This window comes from Pseudophryne corroboree, chromosome 7, assembly GCF_028390025.1.
Source record: "Pseudophryne corroboree isolate aPseCor3 chromosome 7, aPseCor3.hap2, whole genome shotgun sequence".
Classification (NCBI taxonomy): Eukaryota; Metazoa; Chordata; class Amphibia; order Anura; family Myobatrachidae; genus Pseudophryne; species Pseudophryne corroboree.
In genome coordinates, this window is record NC_086450.1 from 30,667,849 (window position 1) to 30,690,561 (window position 22,713).

The window sequence follows — 22,713 nt, forward strand, 5'->3', positions numbered from 1 at the left end:
ATGGGTGCATCTATGCATTCGCCTTCTGGGGAAGATGGTGGCCTCTTACGAGGCACTTCAATACGGAAGGCTTCACGCAAGACCCTTCCAGCTCGATCTGTTGGACAAATGGTCCGGATCGCATCTTCACATGCATCAGAGGATCGGTCTGTCGCCAAAAGCCAGGATTTTCCTTCTGTGGTGGCTACAGATTTCTCACCTCGTCGAGGGTCGGAGGTTCAGAATTCCGGACTGGATCTTGTTAACCACGGACGCAAGCCTCAGAGGTTGGGGAGCAGTCACCCAGGGGATGCAGCTTCAAGGAACATGGTCAAGTCAGGAAGTCTTCTTTCTAATCAACATTCTGAAATTCAGGGCCAAATACAACGCCCTTCTGCAGGCCTCATATCTTCACGATCGGGCCATTCAGGTCCAGTCGGACAATGTAACGGCAGTGACGTACATAAACCGACAGAGCGGAAACAAAAAGCAGAGCAGCGATGTCAGAGGTGTCAAGAATCCTCCTCTGGGCAGAAAAAAACGCTGTGGCATTGTCAGCGGTCTTTATTCCTGGAGTAGACAACTGGGAAGCAGACTTCCTCAGCAGACACGACCTGCACCCGGGGGAGTGGGGCCTTCACCCAGAAGTGTTCAGGTGCTTAACACGTCGGTGGGGATATCCACAAATCGACATGATGGCCTCTCGTCTCAACAAGAAGCTCAAGCGGTATTGTTCTAGGTCAAGAGACCCACAGGCAGTGGCGGTAGACGCTCTGACGACTCCATGGGTCTATCAGATGTTCTACGTGTTTCCTCCACTGATCCCAAGAATTTTCAAAAGAAAAAAAGGGAAAAGGTTCAAGAAATACTCATTGCCCAGGCCTGGCCAAGAAGGGCCTGGTACGCAGACCTTCTGGAGATGCTCCTTGAAGATCCGTGGCCTACACCTCTTTGCGAGGATCTTCTGCAACAGGGCCCGTTCGTCTATCAGGACTTACCGCGGCTATGTTTGACAGCATGGAAGTTTAACGGCTGATTCTAGCCAGAAGAGGGATCCCTAACAAAGTTATCCCGACTATGATCCAAGCCAGGAAGGGGGTAGCGTCTAAATATTACCACCGTATTTGGAAGAAATACGTCTCTGAGTGTGAGAGCAGAACTTATTCTGCGGTGGAATTTCACCTGGGGCGTTTCCTGCTTTTTCTGCAGGCAGGTGTGGATGTAAGCCTTCGTCTGGGCTCTGTAAAGGTCCAGATTTCGGCCTTATCCATTTTCTTTCAAAAACAATTGGCTTCTCTCCCTGAGGTCCAGACGTTTTTGAAAGGTGTTCTGCGCATCCAGCCTCCTTTTGTGCCTCCCACGGCACCTTGGGATCTCATTTTGGTGCTGCAGTTACTCCAATCGGACTGGATTGAACCATTACAGGAGGTGGATGTAAAATATCTAATGCGGAAGACAGTCACACTGTTGGCCTTGGCTTCAGCAAGACGTGTGTCAGAGCTGGGGGCTTTGTCTCACAATAGCCCCTATTTAATTTTCCATGAAGACAGAGCTGAACTCAGAACTCGTCAGCAATTTCTTCCGAAAGTGGTGTCTGCGGTTCACATCAACCAACCTATTGTGGTTCCGGTTATCACCGACACTTCCGCTACTTCAAAGTCTTTGGATGTTGTGAGGACTTTTAAGGTATACGTTAAAAGGACAGCTCGTCACAGGAAATCCGACTCGCTGTTCGTTCTCTATGATCCCAGTAAAATTGGGTGTCCTGCTTCAAAGCAGAGAATTGCACGCTGGATCAGGCTCACTATCCAGCATGCTTTTTCCATGGCAGGTTTGGCGGTTCCAAAATCTGTACAGGCCCACTCTTACTAGGTCGGCGGGTTCTTCCTGGGTGGCTGCCCGGGGTGTCTCGGCTTTTCTGGTTCGAACACGTGTGCCAAGTACTACAAGTTCAATACTTTGGCCTCTGAGGACCTTCAGTTTGGTCAATCAGTTCTGCAGGATCCTCAGCACTCTCCCACCCGGTTTGGGAGCTTTGGTACATCTCCATGGTACTAAATGGATCCCCCCCGTATCCTCTAGAACGTAAGAGAAAATAGGATTTTAATTACCTACTGGTAAATCCTTTTCTTGTAGTCCGTAGAGGATACTGGGCGCCCACCCGGTGCTTCGTCCTTCCTGCACTGTTACGTGGTTAAGTATTGTTGGTTCAGCTGTTGCTGTTCCTGTTTAAAGTTTGATTAGATTGGCTTTCCTCTGTTTTGTGTGTGCTGGTTCGGAATCTCACCACTGTCCTTTTTATATCCTTCTCTCAAAGTATGTCCTCCTCCTCGGGCACAGTTTCCTAGACTGAGTCTGGTGGGAGGGGCATAGAGGGAGGAGCCAGCCCACACTGTCAAATTCTTAAAGTACTCATGGCTTCTAGTGGACCCATCTATACCGCATGGTACTAAATGGAACCCCAGTATCCTCTACGGACTACGAGAAAAGGATTTACTGGTAGGTAATTAAAATCCTATTTTTGGGGAAGTGCAGGCCACCCAGCTAATCACATAAATATTGTATATATTTTGCAGAAGTCTCTTCATAGACCTGAATGACCAGCTGGAGGAAGAAGACTTGGAATCCTTGGTGTTTTTGTTAAAAAATGAATTAAAGAATGCAGGAAAGCTGAAGAAAAAGGTGAGTACTCTAGCTACTGTCCTGAGAGGTAACCGCCTCTGTTCTAGAGCATCCAACTAGCTCAGAAGTTCTGTAACATCCTTGGGGCCGTTGTGGATTTGAATGCAACCATGCCGTAATTACACCTCACATGGAGAAAAAGGCGGATTCTCGCCTGTATTCAGAATAGAGGGGCTCATTGGAAAAGAGGTACAGGCCACAAAATTACTTGGGCCCCTTTTCAACTAAATATGTCTTGAAATATAATACATGGGATCTGTATTTTGCAGCTGGTGAGAGTTAGGCACCTGCCACTATGTTAGAAGGTAGTGGAGTAGACACTAGATGGCAGAAGATACATAATGGCAGCATAAATTCAGAATCCAAGTGGATGTGGCGTGTGCCTCTTTTCCAGTTGTATGCGTCTTTGCGACTGCACCACCCCATCCGTATGGTATGTTTCATAGCCGTGATCATTATTCGCACGCACTTGCACTAACTCTGTACTTGGAGCATGAGACCCGTCTGAAACTGTATGTACCTTCCCTCATTTAGCTTAGCCCACAGTTACCCCATAGTTTCCCCTCCTTAGCCGCAATCTGCAGAACTGACTGGCATCAGCCACTTTGTCTCCCACCATTGTTACATGTAGTGTTCTATTTCCAGCACTTTATTATATTTAGTGACCATGGTAATTTATGTATGTCCTCTTTTCCATAGACTTTCCTGTCACTGGTAACAGAACTTGAAAAGAATCGCTCAATAACGCCGGAAAACTTGGATCTGTTAGAGAAAAGCCTTGAACTCATTCACCGGGTCGACCTGAAAAACAGAGTTCTCAAATTTAAACAGAAAGGTGAGAGATGGCTGTACTGCCCATCAGAACTACCTAACTGCTCCTCAGACCTACCTAATTGCCCCCTCAGATCTACCTTACTGCCCCCTCTGACCTACCTTACTGCCCCCTCTGACCTACCTCACTGCCCCCTCTGACCTACCTTACTGCTCCTTCAGATCTACCTTACTGCTCCCTTAGACCTACCTTACTGCTCCCTCAGACCTATCTTACTGCTCCCTCAGACCTATCTTAAGGGCCCCATACACGAGGCCGATTATGCCCGATTTCAGCCAAATTCAGGCATTCGGCCCAATATATTGGATGAAATCGGGCATTTTCGGGGGTGCTTTCCCCCTCCCGGTGGCCCCCTCCTCTGCACGGCGCTGTAGACTCCAGCACTGTGCCGGAGTCTACTGCGCATGCGCAGGTCTCCGGAAACATGGCGCCCGCCATGATCTGGAGACCAATTTGGCTACCGCGCGTGCGCGGCGGCCATTTTGGCTGCGAATTCCGGCATGCTATCTGTGATTTTAGCCAATTTGTCTGAATGACAGGTTTTGTCCATTTTCCAGTGTTTGGGAGCAAATGGTTGATTGTCGTTTGCTCTCATCCATTACCAGATTTTCATTCCAAGCAGCCATATGTGGCAGAGGATCTGCCAGGTAATTGTATAGTGTATGCCCGGCTTCACAGATATTTCACTAATTTGCAGATCATTTTCCGCAAATACAGATCTGCCAATCTTGAAACACAGATTTTCTAGTTATTTTTACTAGTAACATGCTGCAAATCGGCTAAATACTGCCATACACCAGCAATCTACAGCCCCAATTGATCTGTGAAATTCAGCACGTTGGACAACCTGATTTACCAGTTCACTTTTAGGTCTGTGAACCCCATACATTACACAATAATCTGCAAAACGACAAATTGTCCTAATTGAGTTCTGATTTATGGGGCCTTGCATTATTTAGTATCACCCTGGAGTTAATGCCTTTGCTGTCGTACGACTGGATCACATGTTTGCAGATCTTTTCTTTCCACTTTTGATTTAATGTCGGGGAGACGTCTAAGGGACATGAGATTCTCAGATGTATTAACCTGGAGAAGGCATAAGGAAGTGATAAACCAGTGATAAATGCAAGGTATTAAACGCACCAGCCAATCAGCTCCTAACTGTTAATTTACATATTGGAGCTGATTGGCTGTTGCATTTATCACCTTGCATTTATCACTGGTTTATCACTTCCTTATGCCGTTTCCAGGTTAATACATCTGCCCCTCAGCCTAAATCCGACCCTGCAGAGTATTACATGTGGTTGTGTGATTATCAATGTATGCATTTTTATATATTATATTTAGTTCACCAAAGTCAGTGCATTTGTTCTATTATTTACCATTTCTGGAGCGGGGTACACTGATATTCCACAGAGAATAACATTGGGGTGTAGAGCTGGATCTTGATCCGAGGCACCAACAGGCTAAAGCTTTGACTGTTCCCAGGATGCACTACACCGTCTCCTCTGTAACCCCGCCTCCAGGCAGTGGAGCTCGGTTTGTAAGTTGGTGCCTGCAGTGCAGGTCACTAACAGGTGAGGCTGTGTTAGGCAGCCCTGAAAAGAGATTTTTAGAAGACTTCAAGGGCCACAGCACTTTCTATGTCTTTTATGACATGCTGTGCTGCGGCTCCATCACCTCCCTCGGCGCTGCATACTCCCGCGGCCTGATTCCCGGGTACTTGCAGCAGAAACACACCGTTTTTCTTCAGGCACACCACCGCTGTCATTCTCCAGGATCGTGTAGCTGCACAAAAAGGGGGGAGGTAAGGTAAATCGAGATCCGGTCGCGGTCAATGTGTCGCACAGGGACCCCACTATATCCACCAGGGGAAGGGAGCACAGGTCGGATTTATTAAAATCCATTTACAAAAGGCTCCACAGTACCCCGGTGGTGAAGTCCAGCAGAGGGGATAAGGCGCTGACCTGTAGCCCCTCCCCCACCTCCGGGCGCCATCTACTGCTGGTGTTCCTGCCCTGGAGCTGCATCGCTCTCTCTCCCTCACTCCTTGAAGAGATTTTGGCGCCATTACATAGCTGGGCTGATCTCCGGGACTGCTGGGCAATGTCTCCTCTGTATCATCAGCGCTGTGCATTTACAGACGCTTAAGTATTCTACATGTCATTTTAGACGGTGTTAGTTAAGAACAAGTGCATTGCTATGGGGATATTTAGTACAAGTATTCTGTGATATACATCCAGTGTTTACTGTGCATTGTTATATCTGTATACATACATACCTATATGTAATTACTAGTCCAGTGCAGTCTTATTGTTTATATGTGATCATTTCTGCATTGTACCTGTGACTGAGTGTGCCTGTAGCTGCTGTGTTGATTCCACTCTTGTGTATCACACGTTTTGCTATCATTATATTCTGTACCCTGGGAACTAGGTGCATCAGGGTCTCGTATAATATATAGTACTACACAGGGTATACTGTTTGTGTTTTTCACTGTGTGTTTCGGTCACCTCATACCACTTATATCCTCTGTTGTACTCTGTATTTACTGTCACATAACACAGGGGATTATTTGCTGGTTTTTGTGTTTGTCTGGCTATATTGTACTGTTACATCCTAAGGCTATATCCCACATGATGTCTGCTACACAGGGCGGGATATCAGCGGACGCTTCGGCATTATGTATTGCTGGGCCACGGATTCACCAGTGGGGGAAGTGTTAGCTGCTGGTTCAAGCGCTGGGGGTCATACAACTGCCAGTCCATCTGTGGCACCTGTGGTCAATCAGGACCCACCTTGAGCTGCTTTTTCCAATATGCTGACTACGCTGGTAACGAGACTTATGCCCCCCTGTGGGGCCTCCTGTGCCATTACAGACACTTTTTGTCCCTGTAGTTAATCCGCCATGGGTGGATACTTTGCCTACCCAGTTACAGCAATTAATTTAGACTTTGGTTAGACAAAAGTTCACACCACGTCCATCTGGGGCCAAGGGGTCGTCTAAGCTGGCCATTTCTTCCTCACAATTCACTGGTATTTTGGATAATTCTTCCGATGAAGATGGGGTATATACTGACCCATCAGACACTGATGCAGATTCTTCTGATGCGGAGTCTACAACCCAGGTTGATGTTCATGACCTTGTGGAGGCTATCAAGCTGATTCTCCAAATTGATGATGACATTGAGCCTCCTGTTACATCTAAGAAACCTGATAAGTTTAAATGTCAGAAGGTAGCTAAAGTAGTTTTACCACATTCTGACCTTTTAATTGACATATGTCAGGAATCCTGGTCTTCTCCAGGAAAGACGTTTTCCCTGTCTAAAAAGATGCTAGCTCCTTATCCTATCCCTGCGGAGTTGAGTAACAAGTGGGAAACTCCACCGCCGGTGGACTCTCATGTCGCCCGTCTTGTGGTGTCATCTACTCTGCCTGTCAACACTGTCACCTCACTGAAGGAACCGACAGATAAGCGTGTGGAGGGATGCCTGAAGTCTATTTACACTATTACCAGTGCTGTACATATACCCACTATGGCTGCCTCTTGGGCGGCAAAAGGATTTGAAGCATGGGTTCAGGCAATTGAGGATGAGCTACCTCAGGATTTTTCTGACACTGCCAGACAATATCTGTTGTATATTACCACAGCCTCTCACTATATTCAGGAGGTGTCCTCTGAAGCAGGGGTCATGGCGGCCAAGGCATCTACTATGTCTATCCTGGCTCACCGGATTCTGTGGTTGAGGTCCTGGAAAGTGGACCTGGACTCTAAAAATACCTTGGAGGTACTTCCTTTCAAGGGAGACATACTTTTTGGGGAGGATCTGAACAAGATTGTGACTGACTTGGCGACGGCCAAGACTGCGTTTCTCCCAAGTACTAGTCCTTCTGCTCAGAAGGCTAAGAGTACTACTGTTCGTTCCTTTCGACCTCTAAGTAAAGCAAAAGGTCAGGCGTACCTGACACAGGCTCATGCTTCCAAAACCACTAAGGCCAAATCTAAACAATCCTGGGCCGCCCGTCAGCCTGCTTCCAAACAAGACAAGCCTGCTGCATGATGGGGTGGGCCTCCCACTGGGGGACCCCAGGTTGGGAGGCCAACTTCTGCAGTTCACCGAGGACTGCTTAAAGACCACTTCAGAAGCCTGGGTGCTAGAAGTTGTGTCTCACGAGTGCGCAATCTCTTTCAAGAGACGTCCCCCTCACCAGTTCTGGTCAACGGTTATTCCTTCAGATCCGTTGAAAGTGCAAGCTCTACACCTAGTTGTACAATCCCTCCTAGAAACAGGAGTGCTAGTGCCGGTACCTCTGTCCCAGAGAGGCAGGGGTTACTATTCGACCCTGTTTCTAGTTCCAAAACCAAATGGGTCTTTCCGGCCTATCCTCAACCTCAAATCATTATACAAGTTTGTAAGTGCTTCCAAATTCTGTATGGAAACTCTGCGCTCTATTGTGCTGACCATGAAACCCGAGGACTATATGGTATCCCTGGACATACAGGATGCCTACCTGCACATACCTATTGCCACGTCGCATCAGCAATATCTGCGGCTTGCTGTTGGCAACCTTCATTTTTAGTTCCAGGCTCTGCCATTTGGACTGGCCACGGCACCTCAAATTTTCACAAAGGTCATGACCATGATGACGGCTTTCCTCTGTCGTCAGGGAATCAGGATCCTGCCGTATTTGGACGACTTGCTGATTCTGGCGAACTCCCAAGATGTCCTCCTCAGTCAACTGGAGGTGTCGGTCCAATTCCTACAAGCCCACGGGTGGCTTATCAATTGGAAGAAGTCCTCACTGGTCCCTGCTCAGAACATGGTGCACCTGGGGGCACTGCTGAACACACACAGCCAAAGACTGTTTCTGTCTCTGGAGAAAGTCCTGAAACTTCAGGAAAAGATCAGATGCTTCCTCTCTCGCAAGAGAGTGTCAATACACTTGGGGATGCAAGTACTAGGCCTCACGGTGTTGGCTTTCGACATGGTGGAGTATTCTCAATTTCATTCCCGCCCTCTGCAGAGGGTAATCCTTTCCAAATGGGACGGCCTGCCTCATCGGATCAGGTCTCAAATGATCTCCTTGACTCCAGAGGTTCGTCTGTCACTGAGCTGGTGGCTACAGAACCAACAGTTGAGCAGGGGCCGTCACTTCTGTATCTCCAACTGGGTCCTCTTGACAACGGACGCCAGTCTGCGAGGTTGGGGCGCAGTGTTGGAGCAACACTCTCTCCAGGGCCGGTGGACCAGGGAGGAATCTCTCCTCCCGATAAACATTCTGGAATTGCGGGCAGTGTTCAATGCGTTGACACTGGCCTTGCCTCTAGTACAGAACAGGCCTGTTCAAGTACAGCCACACAATGCCACCACGGTGGCGTACATAAATCATCAAGGTGGCACTCGAAGCCGCATGGCAATGATGGAAGTGTCAAAAATCCTCCAATGGGCGGAACGCCATCTGCCAGCCATATCGACAGTGTTCATTCCGGGAGTCCTCAACTGCGAAGTGGACTTCCTCAGTCATCAGGATGTGCATGACGGAGAGTGGAGTCTTCATCCCAAAGTCTTTCTACTCCTAGAGGACAAGTGGGGCCTACCAGATGTAGACCTGATGGCATCTCGACACAATCACAAGGTTCCGGTCTTCGGAGCAAGGGATCCTCAAGCAGCGTTCGTGGACGCACTGGCAATTCCATGGAACGTTCGGCTGCCCTGCATGTTCCCTCCAGTGTCCCTCCTGCCCAGGGTAATACGGAAATTCAAGCAAGAAGGAGGAATACTACTTCTAGTCGCTCCAGCGTGGCCCAGACGGCATTGGTTCTCAGACATGCAGGGTCTCTCGATAGAGCGTCCTTTCCTACTTCCTCAACGCCCAGACCTCCTCGTTCAGGGCCCTTGTGTCTACCAGGACCTGGCCAGACTGGCTTTGACGGCGTGGCTCTTGAAGCATTACTCCTGAGAGCAGAATGATTTTCTTAGGCGGTCATTCAAACTATGTTGAAAGCCCGTATTCCAGCTTCGGCTCGGATTTATTACAGGGTCTGGAATTCTTACTTCACCTGGTGTGATGCTAAGAATTATAATGCATATACTTTCAAAACTTCCAGACTTTTGGCCTTTCTACAGCAAGGCCTAGACTTGGGCCTTCGCCTGGCCTCCCTCAAGGTTCATATCTCTGCCTTGTCGGTGTGGTTTCAGAGAAAAATTGCGTCTCTTCCTGATGTTCACACTTTCACTCAGGGTGTTCTACTGATTCAGCCTCCCTATCTGTCTGTCATCTTGAATGCCCTGCAAGAGTCTTCATTTGAACCTCTTGAGTCTGTGGACCTTAAATGGCTCACCCTTAAGGTCATATTTCTGTTGGCTATTGCCTCTGCTAGGAGGGTGTCGGACTTAGGCACTTTGTCCTGTCGTCCACCCTTTCTGATTTTTCACCGTGACCGGGCTGTTCTTCGAACTCACCCTGGTTATTTGCCTAAGGTGGTGTCATCTTTTCACCTTAACCAGTAGATTGTGGTTCCGGCCTTCACCTCTTCTGGTCTATCCTCCAAAGAAAAATCTTTTGGATGTGTAACGGGCTCACTGTGTTTATGTGGAAAGGACTGCCTCCATGAGGAGGTCAGATTCCCTTTTTGTACTTTTTTGGTTTTCACAAACGTCGCTGGCCTGCGAATAAGCACACCTTGGCCAGATGGATTAGAATGGTGATTGCACAAGCTTATGTGCAGGCTGGGCACCCAGCTCTTGCTGCTATCAAGGCCCATTTTACTCGGTCTGTTGGACCTTCTTGGGTGACCCGCCGTGGCGCGTCTGCAGAACAATTGTGCAAGGCAGCTGCGTGGTCCTCTGTGACCACGTTCATCGGGTTCTATGCCTTTGATACTTCCGCCTCCCAGGATTCTTCCTTTGGACGCCGGGTTCTTGTGCCCCCTCCCATGAGGAACTGCTTTAGGACATCCCCGATGTTATTCCCTGTGGAATACCAGTGTACCCTGCAGCAGAAAAGAAGATTTATGGTAGACTTACCATTGTTAAATCTCTTTCTGCGAGGTACACTGGATTCCACAGGGCGCCCACCCTGACACACTTAGCTTCTTTGGGTTTGTATGGCATTAGCGGCTAGTCCCTTCTCCTGTCCTGAGAATGTGGTTCTATGTGACTAACATCTACCATCTCTCTTACCTGCTACTGCATTGGACTGGTTAACAAAACTGAGCTCCTGTGCCTGGAGGTGGGGCTATAGAGGAGGCGGTGTAGTGCATCCTGGGAACAGTCAAAGCTTTAGCCTGTTGGTGCCTCGGGACAAGATCCAACTCTACACCCCAATGTTATCCCTGTGGAACACAGTGTACCTCGCAGAAAGAGATTTAACAATGGTAATTCTACCATAAATCTCCTTTTTTTACACCTGTATGTACGTCCGCGGGGTACAGGAAAGAGCCATGGTACTGCTGGTTATACTGGGATGGAAGGGGGCACACCCTGACCAGTGATGATTACCTTAAAATTAAGGGGGGGGGGATCCCATGTTTGTTTCCCTCCCCACTTTGGGGTAACTAGCACTGGACAGAAAGTGCCAGTGCTGATTAGAAAGTAGGAGGGGAACCCATGCATTTTTTAGGCAAACTACAGGCCCCAGCTGGCCCGATACCAGGGCAGGCTGGCACATGTGGTTTTCCAAGTGCCAGCTTGCCTTGGTAGTCAGACTATGCTGGGAAAAATTTAAAAAAACTCAGTTTTATTGGAAAAAATACTAAACAATGTTTATTTATAAAAAATATTTATTTTAACGTGCTGGAGTAGGGAACACTGCCTGCCTACTCCTGTGACATCACAAGTCGGAGAGAAGTTGTCTGGTCTGTGGAAAGAAGTGGCTGGTTTGGTCTGTGAGAGAAGTGGCTGGTTTGATGGAAAAGTTGGTTAGTAGTGTGGAGCACCGTTTAATTGGACAGACAAGTAGGACAATTGGAGGAAAGTTGGTCTGATGTATGGCGCACATTAGTTAGTTGGTCAGTTGGAGGAAAGTTGGTCTTATGTATGGCCCATATTAGTTGGTCATTTGGAGGAAAGTTGGTCTGATGTATGGCCCACATTAGTTAGTTGGTCAGTTGGAGGAAAGTTGGTCAGGAGTATGGCCCACATTAGTTGGACAGTTGGAGGAAAGTTGGTCAGGTGTATGGCCCACATTAGTTGGACAGATGGAGGAAAGTTGGTCAGGAGTATGGCTCACATTAGTTGGACAGTTGGAGGAAAGTTGGTCAGGTGTATGGCCCACATAGTTGGACAGTTGGAGGAAAGTTGGTCTGATGTATGGCGCACATTAGTTAGTTAGTTGGTCAGTTGGAGGAAAGTTGGTCTGATGTATTGCCCATATTAGTTGGTCAGTTGGAGGAAAGTTGGTCTGATGTATGGCCCACATTAGTTAGTTGGTCAGTTGGAGGAAGTTGGTCAGGTGTATGGCCCACATTAGTTGGACAGTTGGTCAGCTGGAGGAAAGTTGGTCTAAGGTATGGCCCATATTAGTTGGACAGTTGGTCAGTTGGAGGAACGTTGGTCTGGTGTATGGCCCACATTAGTTGGACAGTTGGAGGAACGTTGGTCAGGTGTACGACCCACATTAGTTGGTCAGCTGGGGGAAAGTTGGTCTGATGTATGACCAACTTTAAACATGTTCTATTAGTTTTTAAAATTTGTATTATTTAAAAAAAAAAATCATTAATTTTGTGGCATTGTTCTTTACATTTTTTTTTTCCTTTGTCTTTTATGTTGTGCAGTTCATCGTGGTCCTTACATTAATGCATTTGCAGAATCTGCCACAATTCCTTGGACAATTAACCAGAACTCTTCCTGCATGGTAAGTCCCCTATTACCATGAGAAATGACGCTTCCTTGTTGAAACTCCTATATTTGTAATAAATATAAATTGCTGTGGGGCTTATTCAGTGCGGCGCAGTGCCGATGCTCACATAGCTTACTGTTTACTACTGCTCGTGCACGGAAATCCACCAGAAATCTTCCGAAGCCCTTGTTAAACAGAACGTACGCACAAAGGCGCTGTTACAATTGAGACGCTGGGTTTCAGAGATGTCTTGGAAAAGTGCTGGGCGGTGGCTTAACAGACGCACGGGATGGACCGTAGTGTGGGAGTTTTGTGGGCATAATGCTGAATTAGCATTAACCATAACCTAAACCTGCAGCCCAACACTACCCCCCTTCCCTCCTGCAGCCTAACCCCCTCCCCCGGGTGGTGCCTAAACCTAACGGGATCCCGGCAGCCGTCATCTTAACCGTATCCCGCCTCCAGGCCATGAACGAGTGTGCTGGGTAGAAAACTCATTGCTGTCATTTATTTTTATTGGCGCTCGCCTGCTTAACGGCCAACAGAATTTTCCCCCCACCTTTATTAAAAAGAAACTGTAACCTATTTTTTCTTCTTCTTCTTCTTTATTTTAGGGTCCGCGCTTTGAAACCAATGGCCATATCGGTAAGAATGCGTGAAATTATCCGCTTTCCTGTCTGCAAAGCGTTTTCTAACAATTAAAGGAAAACGATTGTGACATTGTAAAACAAATGATCAGCTGCACAGTCACACGCTATGGGGCTGGTGCGCAGCGGAAATACGCACATTAGCTGCTCATAGAAACGTAATCAAACCTTTCTGATACATTCAGCAGAAACAACTGTCCATTTCCTGCGCAAGCAAAGATATGGCGGACATGTACTGAGCTTCGTAGAGAGATAAAGTACCAGCCAATCAGCTCCTAACTTTACATACCTCTCACAGCCCCAGCCTATTCCTTAGGGGTGGGTGGACCAATCACAAACCCTCTTTCATTAACAAAAATAATTTGCCAGTCCTGTATTACGTTTTTTCCCGTGGTGTCCCCACTCCCTACCTTTCCCTAAGGCAGAGGCATTGAATATTTGGCCTCCCAGCTTCTGTGGAACTACACATCCCAGCATGTCCTGCACGGTTTTGCCATTATGGCATGCTAATGCTGTGGCAGGGCACGCTGGGATATGTAGTTCTATAGCAGCTGGAGGGCTGTATGAAGAATACCCCTGCCCTAGGGGATCCGGTCTGAAGATCGACAGTGTCTAGGTCGACAATGTTTAGGTCGACCACTATAGGTCGACAGTCACTAGGTCGACATGGATGGAAGGTCGACAGGGTTTCTAGGTCGACAGGTCTAAAGGTCGACATGAGTTTTTCACATTTTTTTTTTCTTTTTTTGAATTTTTTCATACTTAACGATCCACGTGGACTACGATTGGAACGGTAAAGTGTGCCGAGCGAAGCGGTAGCGGAGCGAAGGCACCATGCCCGAAGGCGAGCCATGCGAGGGGACGCGGTGCACTAATTTGGGATCCCGGTCACTCTACGAAGAAAACGACACCAAAAAAAAAATCCTCATGTCGACCTTTAGACCTGCCGACCTAGCACATGTCGACCTAGAAACCCTGTCGACCTTCCATCCATGTCGACCTATAGTGGTCGACCTAAACATTGTCGACCTAGACACTGTCGATTTGATGAACCACACCCTGCCCTAGGGGGTTCCGTTTTCCTAGACGGTAGTATAGCTATAAATTAATGCCACATCGTCTCGTACACACAGCCTGGTGTAGGAACAACTGCGGAGGAGCCGCTGCTGTCGCTAATTGCATTAGTGTGAACAGACTCTGCGCAGCGGCTAAAAGGGCAGGGTTGTGACATGGACAGCGCACCGCGATTCTGCCGTTTGCAGGAATACACTTTGCTCTGTCTGTGGCGCAGGTCTGGGCTGCACCCTGGATGTGTGATTGAGGATATCAGATATGTGCAACCAATGTCATAGAGGCAGCAGTGACTTATTTCCTTGGCACAGAGTAGATAGATTGTAGGCAGAAATTCCCTCCTTAGTGACCTTCCGTCATGCTGCATTGTTGCACATTCCTGTGGCTGTAATCAGACACCAAAGAATGGAAAGTATTCTGGAGCCAGATAAGAGCCAGTGTCTGGCAATGGGAGTAGTATCTATTTAAGTAGTATTTCTGTGATAGATAGGCTATTATAAAGCTGGGTACACACTACAGCGATGTCGGCACAGTATGCTGTTTCGTAATGACATATTACCTACATCACTGGATTGCGCGCTCCCGCGGACGCTAGCGATGAATGCTTGGTTCTATGTGCTGCACATAAAACAAAGCGTTGTCGCTAACGTCCTGTATTATGCTAATGAAGGACGGAACATGTTTGTTCCAACCTTCATTAGCATCGCCCCAGTGTGTACACACGATCTAGGGCTGACGGGGATTCGTTCCGACGTCCGATACGAATCCCCTTCGCTCTAGTGTGTACCCACCCAAACTGCTGGCTTACTAAGCCTTAAAAAGTGATAAAGCCAATCAGCTCCTAACTGCCACGTTACAGGCCGCATTTGAAAAATGACTGTTAGGAGCTGGTTGGTTGGAACGCTATCACTCTCCACTTTATCAATTTTTAAAGCTTGGCACATCTGGGGTCTATTCATGAAGCAGTGGAAAGTGTGGAGAAGTTGCCCATGGCAACCACTCAGCTGCTTTGTATAATTTTTTAGTATGCACATTCTAAATGTTACGTCAATGCTGATTGGTCGCCATGGGCAACTTCTCCACTGGATCACTTCTCCAAACGTTTTACTGCTTCATGAATAGACCCTCTGGTCCTTAAACTTTAATAAGTAAATGGGCATTGCTAGATTGTCACTTGTTTTTCTTACCCCGTCTAGGTGCGGCACCGGTACAGGAAACAGGATGCGTCGTACAGGTAATGCTCTGCAGACCATGCAGTTCCTAATAAAACAATCTATGGGGGTCATTCCGAGTTGATCGCTAGCTGCCGTCGTTCTGCGCATGCATATGCCCCGCATCGTACGGGTACAAAACCCGTTGTGGTTGTGCACAGGTTGTAGCGAAGTTTTCAGTCGCACTGGCGGCCGCTAGAAGACTGACAGGAAGGGGGTGTTCCTGGGTGTCAACTGACTGTTTTCAGGGAGTGTCTAAAAAATGCAGGCGTGGCTGGGCATTCGCTGGGCGCGTGTATGACGTCAAATCCGGACATGAATAGGCTGAAGTGATTGCAAGCACTGAGGTTCAGAGCTACTCTGAAACTGCACAAACTGTTTTTGCAGAGCGCGGCTGCACATGCGTTCACACTTCTGCTAAGATAAAATACACTCCCCAGTGGGGGGCGGCATAGCATTTGCATGGCTGCTAAAACTAGCTAGCGAGCGATCAACTCTGAGTGACCCCCATTGTTCCCTGATGATGTGCTGTTTATCAAAGACCTTACTTGCTATATAGTAAATAGGAATCGCGCTGCATTATAAGGACAGGGGAGGGCGACCGTCTAATGCACAGATACTTTGTGGCGTTTAGCAGGACGGCTTGAAGGTTCTGCTGCTGAATTGTGACATTTACCAGGCTCTTTCTGGAGCTTGGCCCAGACAGCTAGCGCCATCTTTAGGTGACATAAGTCATTGTAGCCCTTGGGTTACATTACGCAAATTATTTTCGGACATGCGCAGTAGCCGTACCGGGGTCCGAACCTGGAAGAAACGTGATTGTTTTAGTAGTTGCTTTACATTTTACTCCTGACATGGACGGGCTCCTACAGATGCCCCAGTCGCTGCGTGTGATCTTTGGTAAATACCGACGATGGAACACTTCTTAGAGCAGCGATAAGAAATTAAAATCATCAGGAGAAAGAGAGAATATTGGTGAATGTTCCCCCGAGAGCGCGAGATATTGTAAGTTCTGAGTATTCCGTACAGTGCCAGGGTCACATGATGACACTGATGGAGTTGGAGCCGGCCCGTCCAATGACGATCGCTGACCAGCTCTTATATATGTGACTGTTCTAAATGAAACTCTTCTGTCCTAGCACATGATGTTCAGTGCAGTCAGCCAAAGAGTAAGAGAACGAGTGTGTAGGAGGTTCCGGAACTGCAGTTCTGCTGTAGTGTCTGTGAGAGGGGAATTCCACCCAGCACACACTCTCATTTCTCCTGGCTGACGTACCGCTCTGCAGTTACAGTGCAGCCAGAGGGATCGCTGACAGAAGATACTTGTCCATACAGAACTCACTTGTACATCACCTATACTTATCTATACAGGACTCACTTGTACATCACATATACTTATCTATACGGGATTCGCTTGTACATCACCTATACTTATCTATACAGGACTCACTTGTACATCTCCTATACAGGACTCACTTGTACATCAACTATACAGGACTCACTTGTACATCACCTATACAGGACTCACTTGTACATCACCTATACTTATCCATACAGAACTCACTTGTTCATCAACTATACTTATCTATACGGGACTCGCTTGTACATCACCCATACTTATCTATACAGGACTCACTTGTACATCACCTATACTTATCCATACAGAACTCACTTGTTCATCAACTATACTTATCTATACGGGACTCGCTTGTACATCACCCATACTTATCTATACAGGACTCACTTGTACATCACCTATACTTATCTATACAGGACTCGCTTGTACATCACCTATACTTATCTATACAGGACTCACTTGTACATCACCCATACTTATTCATACAGGACTCACTTGTACATCACCCATACTTATCTATATGGGACTCACTTGTACATCACCTCTACTTATCTATATGGGATTCGCTTGTACATCACCCATACTTATCTATACAGGACTCACTTGTACATCACTTATACTTATCTATATGGGACTCACTTGTACATCACCCATACTTATCTATACAGGACTCACTTGTACATCACTTATACTTATCTATACAGGACTCGCTTGTACATCACCTATACAGGACTCACTTGTACATCACCTATACAGGACTCACTTGTACATCAACTATACTTATCTATACGGGACTTGCTTGTATATCACCCATACTTATCTATACAGGACTCACTTGTACATCACTTATACTTATCTATACAGGACTCGCTTGTACATCACCTATACAGGACTCACTTGTACATCACCTATACAGGACTCACTTGTACATCAACTATACTTATCTATACGGGACTCGCTTGTATATCACCCATACTTATCTATACAGGACTCACTTGTACATCACCTATAATTATCTATACAGGACTCGCTTGTATATCACCTATACTTATCTATACAGGACTCGCTTGTACATCACCTATACTTATCTATACAGGACTCACTTGTACATCACCCATACTTATTCATACAGGACTCACTTGTACATCACCCATACTTATCTATATGGGATTCACTTGTACATCACCCATACTTATCTATACAGGACTCACTTGTACATCACCCATACTTATCTATACAGGACTCACTTGTACATCACCCATACTTATCTATATGGGACTCGCTTGTACATCACCCATACTTATCTATATGGGACTCACTTGTACATCACCCATACTTATCTATACAGGACTCACTTGTACATCACCTATACTTATCTATACGGGACTCGCTTGTACATCACCTATACTTATCTATATGGGACTCACTTGTACATCACCCATACTTATCTATACGGGACTCGCTTGTACATCACCTATACTTATCTATACGGGACTCGCTTGTACATCACCCATACTTATTTATACAGGACTCACTTGTACATCACCCATACTTATCTATACAGGACTCACTTGTACATCACCCATACTTATCTATACAGGACTCACTTGTACATCACCTATACTTATCTATACGGGACTCGCTTGTACATCACCTATACTTATCTATATGGGACTCGCTTGTACATCACCTATACTTATCTATACGGGACTCGCTTGTACATCACTTATACTTATCTATACAGGACTCACTTGTACATCACTTATACTTATCTATATGGGACTCTCTTGTACATCACCCATACTTATCTATATGGGACTCACTTGTACATCACCCATACTTATCTATACAGGACTCACTTGTACATCACCTATACAGGACTCGCTTGTACATCACCTATACTTATCTATATGGGACTCACTTGTACATCACCCATACTTATCTATACAGGACTCGCTTGTACATCACCTATACTTATCTATACGGGACTCGCTTGTACATCACCTATACTTATCTATATGGGACTCGCTTGTACATCACCTATACTTATCTATACGGGACTCGCTTGTACATCACTTATACTTATCTATACAGGACTCACTTGTACATCACCCATACTTATCTATATGGGACTCGCTTGTACATCACCCATACTTATCTATATGGGACTCACTTGTACATCACCCATACTTATCTATACAGGACTCACTTGTACATCACCTATACAGGACTCGCTTGTACATCACCTATACTTATCTATATGGGACTCACTTGTACATCACCCATACTTATCTATACAGGACTCGCTTGTACATCACCTATACTTATCTATACGGGACTCGCTTGTACATCACCTATACTTATCTATACGGGACTCGCTTGTACATCACCCATACTTATTTATACGGGACTCACTTGTACATCACCCATACTTATCTATACAGGACTCACTTGTACATCACCCATACTTATCTATATGGGACTCACTTGTACATCATCCATACTTATCTATATGGGACTCACTTGTACATCACCCATACTTATCTATACAGGACTCACTTGTACATCACCTATACTTATCTATACGGGACTCGCTTGTACATCACCTATACTTATCTATATGAGACTCACTTGTACATCACCTATACTTATCTATACGGGACTCACTTGTACATCACCTATACTTATCTATACAGGACTCGCTTGTACATCACCTATACTTATCTATATGGGATTCGCTTGTACATCACCTATACCTATCTACACGGGACTCGCTTGTACATCACCTATACCTATCTACACGGGACTCGCTTGTACATCACCTATACTTATCTATACGGGACTCGCTTGTACATCACCTATACTTATCTATACGGGACTCGCTTGTACATCACCTATACTTATCTATACGGGACTCGCTTGTACATCACCTATACTTATCTATACGGGACTCGCTTGTACATCACCCATACTTATCTATATGCGACTCGCTTGTACATCACTTATACTTATCTATATGGGACTCGCTTGTACATCACCTATACTTATCTATACAGGACTCGCTTGTACATCACCCATACTTATCTATACAGAACTCGCTTGTACATCACCTATACAGGACTCACTTGTATATCACCTATACTAGAGATTGGTTCTCCCCCAATCGCTAAGTTTAGACGGCCTGCCAGCTCTAGGAAGAGTCCTGTTGGTTTCGAACTTCTTGCATTTACGGATATTTTTCTGTACCCTTCCCCAAATTTGTGCCTCGAGACAATCCTGTCTCAGAGGTCTACAGACAATAACTTTGACTTCATGCTTGGTTTGTGCTCAGACATGCACTGTGTGCCTTTCCAAATCATGTCCAATCCACTGAATTTACCACAGGTGGACTCCAGTTACGCTGTAGGAACATCTCAAGGAGAATCGGTGGAAACAGCATGCACCTGAGCTCAATTTTGGGCTTCATGGCAAAGGCTGTGAATATTTATGTACATTTCTTAGTTTTTTTTTAAATTTTTAATAAATTTGCAAAAATCTTAAACTTTTTTCACGTTGTCATTATGGGGTATTGTGTGTAGAATTTTGAGGGGAAAATGAATTTATTCCACTTTGGATTAAGGCTGTAACATAACAAAATGTGGAAAAAGTGAAGCGCTGTGAATACTTTCCAGATGCACTGTTTATACACATACACACTACATACAGATATATTAATGCCACTAAATCCTTTTTCTGCAGGGTGAAATCAGTAATGAGAGATACCTGGTGAGGCAGGAGTCGATGGGCTTCTGCCTGATCATCGACTGTGTGGGAAATGATGCAGGTAGGTGGCTCTCATTCACTAGCATCGTATATCCCGCCATATAAAGCTGCATGAATTTTTTATGATGCAGTATATATATATGTGATTGCAAAAGAATGCCGCGCCACTTGTGATACTACAATTCCCAAATAGTTCAATAAACACTCCCAGTTATTTGGGCGTCAGCTGTCCCCTAAAGAAACGGCAATGGTAGGTTGCCGCAAATGAGAAATAGGAATACCAGATAGGGGTTCTAAGCGACCTAAGGTGTTTATATATGACCGAGTAAAATATGTCAATATATATAAATATGTATAAAAATTCGTTTATAAAGATGTTTCTTTAAAGAATTTTTTTTTATCAAATTTTTATTTATTTATTTCACAACACTAGAGATATATTAAAAATACAGTACCAATAAGTATAACACAATAAAAATACAGTTTCTCTAAAAGATGACTGTTTTTTTAAAAGGGAAATGGATATGAATAAAAATCTCAAGTCTTAACTGATGTAGCAGGAGGTCTCTGGGTAAAGGCCTTTACCCAGAGACCTCCTGCTACATCAGTTAAGACTCTTAAAAACCTTTCTCACATTTGAATAGCGTATTTTGCACAGACTATCTGCACTTTACTTGAGATTTTTATTCATATCCATTTCCCTTTTAAAAAAAACAGTCATCTTTTAGAGAAACTGTATTTCTCTGACGTCCTAGTGGATGCTGGGGACTCCGTAAGGACCATGGGGAATAGCGGCTCCGCAGGAGACTGGGCACATCTAAAGAAAGCTTTAGGATCACCTGGTGTGCACTGGCTCCTCCCCCTATGACCCTCCTCCAAGCCTCCGTTAGATTTCTGTGCCCGACGAGAAGGGTGCACACTAGGGGCTCTCCTGAGCTCTTTGTGAAAGTTTTAGTTTAGGTTTATATTTTCAGTGAGACCTGCTGGCAACAGGCTCACTGCATCGAGGGACTAAGGGGAGAAGAAGCGAACTCACCTGCGTGCAGAGTGGATTGGGCTTCTTAGGCTACTGGACATTAGCTCCAGAGGGACGATCACAGGTTCAGCCTGGATGGGTCACCGGAGCCGCGCCGCCGTCCCCCTTACAGAGCCAGAAGAGCGAAGAGGTCCGGAAAAATCGGCGGCAGAAGACGATCCTGTCTTCAGATAAGGTAGCGCACAGCACCGCAGCTGTGCGCCATTGCTCTCAGCACACTTCACACTCCGGTCACTGAGGGTGCAGGGCGCTGGGGGGGGCAGCGCCCTGAGACGCAATAAATCGATAAAAAACCTTATATGGCTAAAATAAGTGCATCACATATAACTCCTGGGCTATATGGATGCATTTAACCCCTGCCAAAACATACAGAAAAAGGATGATAAGGACGCCGAGAAAGGGGCGGAGCCTATCTCCTCAGCACACTGGCGCCATTTTCCCTCACAGCTCAGTTGGAGGGAAGCTCCCTGGCTCTCCCCTGCAGTCACTACACTACAGAAAGGGGTTAAAAAAGAGAGGGGGGCACAAATTAGGCGCAGTATATAACAATACAGCAGCTATAAAGGGAAAAACACTTATATAAGGTTATCCCTGTATATATATATAGCGCTCTGGTGTGTGCTGGCAAACTCTCCCTCTGTCTCCCCAAAGGGCTAGTGGGGTCCTGTCCTCTATCAGAGCATTCCCTGTGTGTGTGCTGTGTGTCGGTACGTTGGTGTCGACATGTATGAGGAGAAAAATGATGAGGAGACGGAGTAGAGTGTCTGAAATAGTGTTGTCACCCCCTAGGGGGTCGACACCTGAGTGGATGTACTGTTGAAATTGCGTGACAGTGTCAGCTTTGTATAAAAGACAGTGGTTGACATGAGACAGCCGGCTACTCAGCTTGTGCATGTCCAGACGTCTCATACAGGGGCCCTAAAGCGCCCGTTACCTCAGATACAGACGCCGACAAGGGTACTGACTCCTGTGTCGACGGTGAAGAGACAACCGTGATTTCCAATAGGGCCACACATTGCATGATTGAGGCAATGGAAAAAGTTTACACTTTTCTGATAATATGAATACCACCAAAAAAAGGGGTATTATGTTTGGTGAGGAAAAACTTCCTGTAGTTTTCCTGAATCTGAGAAATAAAATGAGGTGTGTGATGATGCGTGGGTTTCCCCCCGATAACAATTGATAATTTCTAAAAAGTTATTGGCAGTATACCTTTTCCCGCCAGAGGTTAGGGTGCGTTGGGAAACACCCCCTAGGGTGGATAAAGCGCTCACACGCTTGTAAAAACAAGGGCT

At 46.1% G+C, this 22,713-nt stretch overlaps 1 protein-coding gene across 3 annotated transcripts in view; it reads left to right on the forward strand.

Annotated features, from left to right (window-relative positions):
- Window positions 1-22,713, forward strand: part of CFLAR (CASP8 and FADD like apoptosis regulator) — a 53,098-nt gene that overhangs the window by 24,625 nt on the left and 5,760 nt on the right. For all 3 annotated transcript variants that reach the window (XM_063932872.1, XM_063932871.1, XM_063932873.1), the window contains exons 3-8: window positions 2,556-2,661; window positions 3,361-3,496; window positions 12,270-12,349; window positions 12,949-12,979; window positions 15,249-15,286; window positions 20,359-20,443. In XM_063932872.1, the coding sequence (XP_063788942.1) occupies window positions 2,556-2,661; window positions 3,361-3,496; window positions 12,270-12,349; window positions 12,949-12,979; window positions 15,249-15,286; window positions 20,359-20,443 (476 nt within the window). The remainder of the gene's footprint in view (window positions 1-2,555; window positions 2,662-3,360; window positions 3,497-12,269; window positions 12,350-12,948; window positions 12,980-15,248; window positions 15,287-20,358; window positions 20,444-22,713) is intronic.